At 33.8% G+C, this 8,628-nt stretch overlaps 1 protein-coding gene across 4 annotated transcripts; it reads left to right on the top strand.

The window, feature by feature from the left end:
• The first annotated feature begins 355 nt into the window (after window positions 1–355).
• On the top strand, window positions 356–5,736 carry LOC107915003 (type IV inositol polyphosphate 5-phosphatase 7). Of its 4 annotated transcripts, XM_041102375.1 has the most exons (15): window positions 356–716; window positions 969–1,050; window positions 1,333–1,424; window positions 1,562–1,649; window positions 2,047–2,136; window positions 2,226–2,310; window positions 2,399–2,503; window positions 2,602–3,289; window positions 3,405–3,598; window positions 3,880–3,988; window positions 4,135–4,283; window positions 4,460–4,704; window positions 4,827–4,898; window positions 5,246–5,314; window positions 5,437–5,736. In XM_041102375.1, exons 3-12 carry the CDS (start codon window positions 1,395–1,397, stop codon window positions 4,680–4,682), a joined length of 1,761 nt encoding a protein of 586 aa, XP_040958309.1. In that variant the 5' UTR covers window positions 356–716; window positions 969–1,050; window positions 1,333–1,394; the 3' UTR covers window positions 4,683–4,704; window positions 4,827–4,898; window positions 5,246–5,314; window positions 5,437–5,736. The 4 variants fall into 4 exon arrangements, with proteins under 4 accessions (XP_040958309.1, XP_016699583.1, XP_016699582.1 ...); XM_016844093.2 differs by lacking the exon at window positions 356–716 and having other exon boundaries at window positions 780–1,050; XM_016844094.2 differs by lacking the exon at window positions 356–716 and having other exon boundaries at window positions 779–1,424; window positions 2,068–2,136.
• Window positions 5,737–8,628: the final 2,892 nt, after the last annotated feature.

Genomic DNA, 8,628 nt, shown 5'->3' with positions numbered 1-8,628 from the left:
ATTACAATTGGGAAGTATTAATTTTTATGTATTAATATTTTTTTTCGAATTTCTTTTTACACTTAAAATTTATTTTCTTTCTAATTTTTTATATATTTCTATATTTTCACCAACCAAGCACACGAAATGTTAATCCCTAGCTTTGATAGGTATGTATTTTCGGAATGTCGAATGTCACCAAGCACGGGTTAACATTTTCCACAAGCACACAAAAAAATTGTTTGAAAGACCTGAAGTTATAAGGGATATTGGGCTGTATTAGCTACTGCATATATGGGAAGAAAGAAGCTCGTTTAATTTCCAAGTTTTCATAGTCAAGAAAAGAATAAAATCCAAAAACTAAAATAAAAATTGGAAATCAAAGAAAGAGAGGGAAAGGAAGAGACAGAAACAAAATGCAGTAGTAGTACTGCTACAAAGCATTCCCCTTTATCTTTATTGCATCTTTAACTGCTTTATTACTTTGATCGTGGAAGACCAAGAATAGGGAAGAGTTTTACAGAAGAGAAAAGGAAGTTCAAAGACAAAGTGGCAGTGAGGATGCATGGTAGATCTCTTACCACCTCCAAAACACTTTGCTGACCAGGGCAGCCTTTCCCTTAACCTGAACATGTCGTTTTAACATTGAATACATTCAACAAACGACATTGCCCTTGCCCCATCATGTTGGAATTGCCTTGAGATTCGAGGAACTAAAGAGTCTCGACGAATCAAAGGTTAAAAATCCCTTAAATATTTGTTCTTTTTCGAAAGAAATTTACGATATACACTAAATTGAAAAAAAAAGAAGAAGACGACATTAATAGAGTGAAGGAGGGAGTTTCTCTCTCTAGTGCACTTTATTCTGTCGATACTTTGCTGTTTTACTGAGAACGAGGCTCGCTTTGTTTAATAAAGAAAGGGGGCTGCCTTGTTCTTTCTTTCTTCCTCTTTCTTTATGTCTGCCGCATTGTCTTGTTCTACTTCAGGAATCTGCCTTCTCTTCCCATCTCACTTCCACGCATTAAAGTGCTCTTTCTTGCTGTAGTCGTTGGACCTTCATTTTCTCAGGTTTTTCGGCTTCTTCCTTTGCTTTCGTATACGTAATAGCACTAGAAAGAAGAAACTAAGACAATCCCATTTCTTGTTTACTTCTCTTAGGTTAAACTTTTACCTTGTTTTTGTGCAAGCAAACATAGACACATTTGTTTGCCTGGTTAACTATCTGGGACCAAAGAACTCAGTTTGTTTTACTCTAGTAAAAAGCCTGAAATTGGGGAAGGAGAGTACCGTCTATGGGGTTCTATTAACAGCTTCATTTCTTTTATCTTTTTTCGGGATTATTACAAGCAGAGCTGGGATTTCCGGGAATAGTAAAGAGCAATTTAGGAATTGTATGAAGTAGAAGTCTAACAATGACAGATGGGAAACCAAAGAAAAGCAAGGTTTTTTTTCTTCTTCTTTTACTTCGTCCTCTGTTTCTGCTTTCTTGTACTCAAATTTATGAAAAAGAAAATGGAGGTTGTTAACTGGTTAGTGTTCTTGTATTGGGTGTTTATTACTTTTTTTTGGTGGTGTGTAGCTCTCATGGTCCAAAAAAATGGTCAGAAAATGGTTCAATATCAAAAGCAAAACTGAGGACTTTCAAGCAGATGATCATGTTTATGGAGGTGGGTACTACGGTTTTCTTTTTCCTGGTTTTTAACAATGGTTGCTTAGTAATATTCGTCAGTTATGGAAATAGTAAGGGGTTAAAATCTCAAGTTTTTAAGCCGGAGAAGAAGAGAGGTTGGTTTTTGTGAGAAATGAAGGAAAAAGAACATTTTTCCCCGATCCAATTAAAACATGCCAACCTAGCACGAATTACTCGGTTAATTGAAGGCTTATCTTTTCCTGGATTCCTTGTATCAGTACCCAAGATTCTGATATTTTCCTTTTCTTTTTCATGCAATTTCTCTTCAGCCACACAAGGCATCCTTGAATATTCCATTTGCAGCTTCAGTTTTTATTTTTTGAAGTTTTCTTCTGTTTCATAACTTGTATATATAACTTGGTTGATGTATGAAGGTGCTTTTCATCAAACTTCAGGAGGTGAAGTGGAATACAGGACTAGCTTCTCAGAAAGGGAGCCATGCACAATAAAAAAGAGTAAAACAGGTTCCCAAGCTCACCATCTTCTAAGAAGAAATTGTGCTTTGGACTTTTGTTGTTATTGTTAATTTTTGAAATGTTACTTTGATGTGCAGAAAAATTTAGTAAGAATACAGAAACAAGCAGGCGAGGGAGAATGAATCTCGATCACCCTCGAATCATAGATGTCCAAAATTATAGGTACCTTTCACTTCGATTTTTCGAATGTTTTCATTTTTATTCCTTTGTGATGCATCTATACCAACTGTTCTCTTTTCCATTGGAGCAGCATTTTTGTAGCTACATGGAATGTGGCTGGAAGATCCCCACCTAGTTATTTGAATCTAGAAGATTGGCTTCATTCCTCTCCTCCTGCAGATATATATGTCTTAGGGTATGTTTGAAAGTTTTGATTTTCATGTCTTCCTTAGCAAACTCGATTATAGGCCATTTGCTCATGGAGTAGTTTCTTTCCCATTTGGTTTGGTACAGGTTTCAAGAGATAGTTCCTTTGAATGCTGGGAATATTTTGGGGGCTGAAGACAATGGTCCGGCCAAAAAGTGGTTGTCTCTCATTAGAAAGACTCTAAATAATCTTCCAGGAACTAGTGGAGGAGGGGGTTGCTATACACCATCTCCTGTTCCACAGCCCATTGTTGAGATGGATGCGGACTTCGAGGGGTCATCTAGGCAGAAGAATTCATCTTTCTTTCATCGCCGATCATTTCAAACAACCAACAGCTGGAGAATGGACAATGACCCCTCCATTTCACAACCACGACTTGACAGACGATTTAGTGTTTGTGATCGGGTAATATTTGGTCATAGGCCAAGTGACTATGAATCCAGTTATAGATGGGGTAACAGGCCTAGTGATTACTCCCGGCCTAGTGATTACTCCAGGCCAAGTGATTACTCCAGATGGGGTTCTTCAGATGACGATAACGGGATTGCAGATTCTCCCAGTACTGTATTGTACTCTCCAATGTCCTATGGTGGATCTGCATCAAATGAACAAGGATATAGGATGACGGGACATTCAAGGTACTGTTTGGTGGCTAGTAAGCAAATGGTTGGCATATTTCTCACAATTTGGGTGAGAAGTGAATTGAGAGATCATGTTAAAAACATGAAAGTATCTTGTGTTGGCAGAGGACTGATGGGTTATCTTGGAAATAAGGTATTATTTGACTGTAAAAAATCGTAGCCTTTCAGCTTGATTTCCATATAATAGCTTGTCTCCACATCTTGAATCAAAGCCACTAATGATTAACCTATATGACTTTGTTCGCCAGGGTTCTATATCTGTTAGTATGTCGGTGCATCAAACAAGCTTTTGCTTCATCTGTAGCCATTTAACTTCTGGGCAAAAGGAGGGTGATGAGCTAAGAAGAAACTCTGATGTCATGGAGATTCTTAAGAAGACGAGGTTTCCACCAGTTCATAATGCAGCTGATGAGAAGTCTCCTGAAACAATCCTTGAGCATGAGTAAACACTTTGCTAGTCTACCATCAATTGAATTCTTTTTCTTTTCTTTGAAATTACTTAATGCATATGGGAAAAAAAGGATTTGAAAGTATATAAAGAATAGCTCTGAAACAATTGGTATGAATGAACTCTTATCATTTGATGATCAAGAACAGCTCTAAATCAACAGAATTTCCTTTTAGGACAATGCGAAAATGGATCCATCTTGTACATGCAAAAACTGCTAATATTTTGTTCCTGCCTTTCGCTTGCATATACTGACTGTTTATATTTTAATCCAGTCGAATAATTTGGCTTGGGGATTTGAACTACCGAATCTCCCTCTCTTATCGGTCGGCCAAGGCACTTGTTGAGATGCAGAACTGGAGGGCATTGTTAGAAAATGACCAGGTATGCTTTACTGTCCTGTTACAAACTCCACAAATTTCGTCCGAGGTGTTTTTTAGGCCAAATTTCTTCACAGGTCTGAAATACATATGATAAGTTTTACAGAAAAGTTTAATAAGAAAACCTTTCATTGATGGTTTTCTTTGCAGTTGAGGATAGAGCAGAAAAGAGGACGTGCTTTTGTGGGATGGAATGAAGGAAAGATTTACTTCCCACCAACATACAAGTATTCAACTAATTCCGACAGATATGCAGGAGATGATATGCACCCAAAGGAGAAACGCCGAACTCCTGCTTGGTAAGAAAATTCTTCCCACCATAAGGCATGATCAAGTACTTGAAATCATAGCTTTGACATTTAACAAAATGATAGTGTATTTAAGACCCCTCCCACATTTTCTGTTGCATTTTTTTTTCTCTTTTCAAATTTAACAACTTTGAAGTGCTGACTTAATTTAACTTTGTTGTACAAAGGTGTGACCGGATATTGTGGTACGGGGAAGGCCTCCACCAATTATCTTATGTCCGTGGAGAATCTAGGTTCTCAGATCACCGACCAGTTTACAGTATATTTTGGGCTGAGGTTGAGTCAAGCCATGGCCGATTGAAGAAAAGCATGAGCCACTCTAGTTCAAGGATTGAGGCAGGGGATCTTCTGCCATATGCGCATGGATACACTGAGTTAAATTTCTTCTGAAGAGTGAGGGCCCTCGCTGAAGGTATACCTTATCACATTCATTCAATTAGGCTTTAGCTGTCTTGTTTCCATATTACCAAACTTAACTCTTCTTTGAATTTGAAAATATTTGTTTTTCCATTACTAAGTGATCTTCAATGGCAGTAAATATCTTTTGGAGAAATTTCAAAGCCCTTCTGCATATCAGCAATAATCTTGCATTCTGAAATCAACCAGGTAAATCTCTGTCATTACTTTTTTTTTGCTTTTCTTAAGTGTTGCGCAGCAAATTTGTCTAAACTCTAAAGTAAACAAATGCTCAGCACACTTGTGGTCCATGGGGAGGCATAACCCATACTTGACTCGATTTAAACATGTCTTCCAAGAAACTGATTCATGTCTCTTAGCTTTTGACACTTAGCTAATGGACTGTACGAGAATCTACATGAAAGCTATTTCATTTCCTAGAAACAAAATGTACTTGTGCATATCATCAAAGTGTTTAATATTTTTGTTCTTTCTTGCAAAGAGCCATTCCTTGTTCTTAATTATATAAATTGAATATCGGTCTCTTATGTTTGTAGGAATTTACTTTGGGGCTTTCATTATTAAAGGTGATGGCGACATTCCTTTGCTCTTTAAACCAAAACAAGGTTGGTCCACTTTTCTCTCTTTTTTTTTTCTTTTTTTTTTTTTGGGGGGGGGCGGGGGCGGGGGGGAGGGTGTTAAACATTTAGTTTCTTAGAATAATCTGATTCAATGTTTTCTTGATCAGGTGTAAATTCTGCATAAATACGACGTTAGCTTACAATTACCGGTCTCGGTGCAATGCATAGTTAACTGATATACAAGCACCCACTTTTCCTTTCCCCTTATTATTCATAATTACCAGGTACTGTATATACATACACACTTCATTTCTGGTGATTACATCTTATACTTCAAAAGTAGAAAGATAAACTTATGTGATAATGATACGAGCTTTTGATGTTTTTGAGGGGTGAAGTTGGTGTATCAAGAACTGCCCGAAGTGGGTAGTTGAAGATTGTTTTATTGATGATGATTCTTTTGTTAAGTAATTCTTTTTAGCAGCTAAAGATGATGAAGTACGGTGCTTACTTTTTGTTTAAAATTCCAAAGAAAAGTAAAGGTTTGATAATACTCATTAAGTGATAGAAGAAATGTAACCAAAAAAAAAAAACAGAAGAAGATAATAATAGACATGGGAATGGTCCTTTATCCTCGCTGCTTTTGCTAATGATTTTACTGGAAAAGTTGGTTTCCCGGATATTCTAACAACTACACCGCCATTTTAAAAATATATATATACATATTTAGATATTTTTAGGTCATCCAACTATTAATGTATTTCTATTTTGTCATTCAAATAAAAAAAATTATTTTAATAGTTAATATTATCAAAATTTTAATATTTTGACCACTTTTCCATTAAATCACTAGCGGAATGTTGATGTGAATTTTTTATTGGCATATGAAAGTAAATAGTCAGATTGTTACTTGTTCAAATAGCTATTCAAACGGTTTAGACACAAATTTGAACAAGGAAGAGAACAGAAACGAAAGCCATGCAGATAAAGAGAGTAAAGAGACATAATCACACAAAGTTTGTTGACGTAGTTCAGAAATGATTTTATCCTACGAAGTTTTATTTAGTGAATGGTTTATTCAGCAACCGATTCAGTCACCTATTAATTAAAGCTCAGTTTACTTTTACAAAAAAAGTAATTACAACCTCAGTAGCTAGTTCCAACTTGGTACAAACTATTTAATCAAAACCTCACTTTCAATCAGATTCAACTCTTTCAAAGAATGCCTATAAAATGAGTGTAAAATACAAGAAAAATAATACCAAAGATACCAGCAGAATCAACACGAAACCACTCTCTAAAAAAGATGCATCTTCATATGCAAATAAGCTGCCTATTTATATGCAAAATAAGGCAGCTCCTCGTAGCAAAATTTGTGTAGAAATTATCCCTTTTAATTGCATAATAGTCTAAAGACTTCCAACACTTATCCCCGAAATAAATCCTAAAAGATCAACAGTTTAATCACCAAACAAATAGCTTATGATAAGGAGAAGCATTGTAGAAAAAGACATTTCGATTTCCAAGTCTCTTCAATATCCAAATTTGATCACCATAAGAAATTATCCAAGATAAATCCTTCCATTATATCATCAAATAAAACCTTCAAGTCCAAGTAAAATATCTAACTTGATTTCCAAGTAAAAGGATAAGGTTAATGATAAATATAAGCTTTTGAGATAAACTGCTGTAGCCTTCCCTTCTTACCTCAAATCCGATCAACATCATAAAACATGTGTTGAAACCACTTTTTGAAAAAAAATAGTCTTTGTCGACTTAAAAAATTGAAAATTGGGATTCGCCACCGATCTTTTATTAAGGTGTGTTCGGATCACATTGAAAACGATTTTGGTCTACGAGTTTCAGAAAAAACGAGTTCGGGAGTCAGTTACGTACGAGGAAGGGTTAGCACCCTTATAACGCCCAAAATTGGTACCGAATTGATTAATTAATGTCTTAAAGTCGAATATCAAAAATACGAAAAGATTAAAACCAATTCCTTTTTATTAATACCATATTTCAAAAATTAGATAAATTTGAGCGGGTGTAAAAAAAAGGGCTTCTTTTGTCTCGAGGTAACAGAATGTCGCATCCCGTAAGTTAGGATGCAACACTTGAATTCCCGAGTATAAGCTATCCTTTTAAAAATCTTTATTGAAACTTGATATATTTGAAAATTAAAAAATGTTTAGCCGTTTTAGTTTGACGAGAGTATCGAAACCCCGTAAGTTAGGGCACGGATCCTTGAAGTTCCAAAAAACGACGTATAAGTTTGCCTTCATTAAGGAAAACCTTGTCTCGAGATATCGAAGTGTCATATCCAATGAGTAAGGACACAATGTTTCGAATTCTCGAGATAAGTTTTGATTCGAAATTTTTACGTTTGTAAAAAAGGATACTCGATTACTTAAATTCAACAAGGAGAATTGAAGCCCAGTAAGTTAGGGCACAATCTTCTCGTAAATCTTGGATACCGAGTATTTTGAAAATTTATGGACAAAACGATTTTGATATTTTTCTAAACAGATGTAATGCGATTAAAGAGTAGCGTATAATCCAAAATGATAATTTGTAAGTTACAATACATGCTAATGAATGATAAATCACCAAATAATATAAACAAGCAATGTAAGAACAATAATCTTGCATCATATTAGCAATCGAAAGCTAATGAATTAAAAGCTAATTTCAAAAGAAATAGCCTTACATGAAATAATAATATCTTGATAAATTTTAAAATAAACATTAGATAGGAAGAAAGTCAAAATAAATTATATATAAATATATATATTAAGAAAATGGAAGACTTAATAATAATATATAATAATATATGTAAAAAGTTGATATAAGCAAAATATATTAAAATAGGTAAAATATAATAAAATAGGTTTTTCCCCTTTTTTAAAGAAGGAAATTATATATGAAAATAAAGCAAAAATGAAATCTCTAATATATCATATGTATAACGAAAATAATTTAATATCAATCGTGTATATATACAAAAATAGTATTGTAAAAGAATATTATTTTATAAATCCATTAAAACATAGAAATATATTTAAATGAATTTAAAAAAACATCATATAGAATTAAAATCATCAAAGGTATATAATATTCGGGGTTAATAAAAATAAAAATAAAAATAAAAATATATTATAAAATTATATAGTTATATATGATAGTAATATAAAATTTTTTAAAATAATGATACATAATAGAATAAAGCTATGCACATAAAAGATTTAAATAAATTGATAAAAACAATAAAATAATAAAGTAAAAATAAAAACAGTACCAATAATAATAATAAATTAATAATAGTATTAAACTAATTAGTAAAAACACAAATAACGAAAAGG

The sequence above is a fragment of the Gossypium hirsutum genome, chromosome D10 (assembly GCF_007990345.1).
Source record: "Gossypium hirsutum isolate 1008001.06 chromosome D10, Gossypium_hirsutum_v2.1, whole genome shotgun sequence".
Lineage (NCBI taxonomy): Eukaryota > Viridiplantae > Streptophyta > Magnoliopsida > Malvales > Malvaceae > Gossypium > Gossypium hirsutum.
This window is presented reverse-complemented; position numbering and strand designations above follow the sequence as displayed.

Bases quoted from the DNA above. Each gene is read 5' to 3' on its own strand.
- LOC107915003 (XM_041102375.1), top strand. From the start codon at position 1,395: ATGACAGATGGGAAACCAAAGAAAAGCAAG. The intron at 2,504-2,601 runs GTATGTTTGAAA...GGTTTGGTACAG, and splicing joins GCAGATATATATGTCTTAGG to GTTTCAAGAGATAGTTCCTT. The intron at 3,599-3,879 runs GTAAACACTTTG...ATTTTAATCCAG, and splicing joins GAAACAATCCTTGAGCATGA to TCGAATAATTTGGCTTGGGG.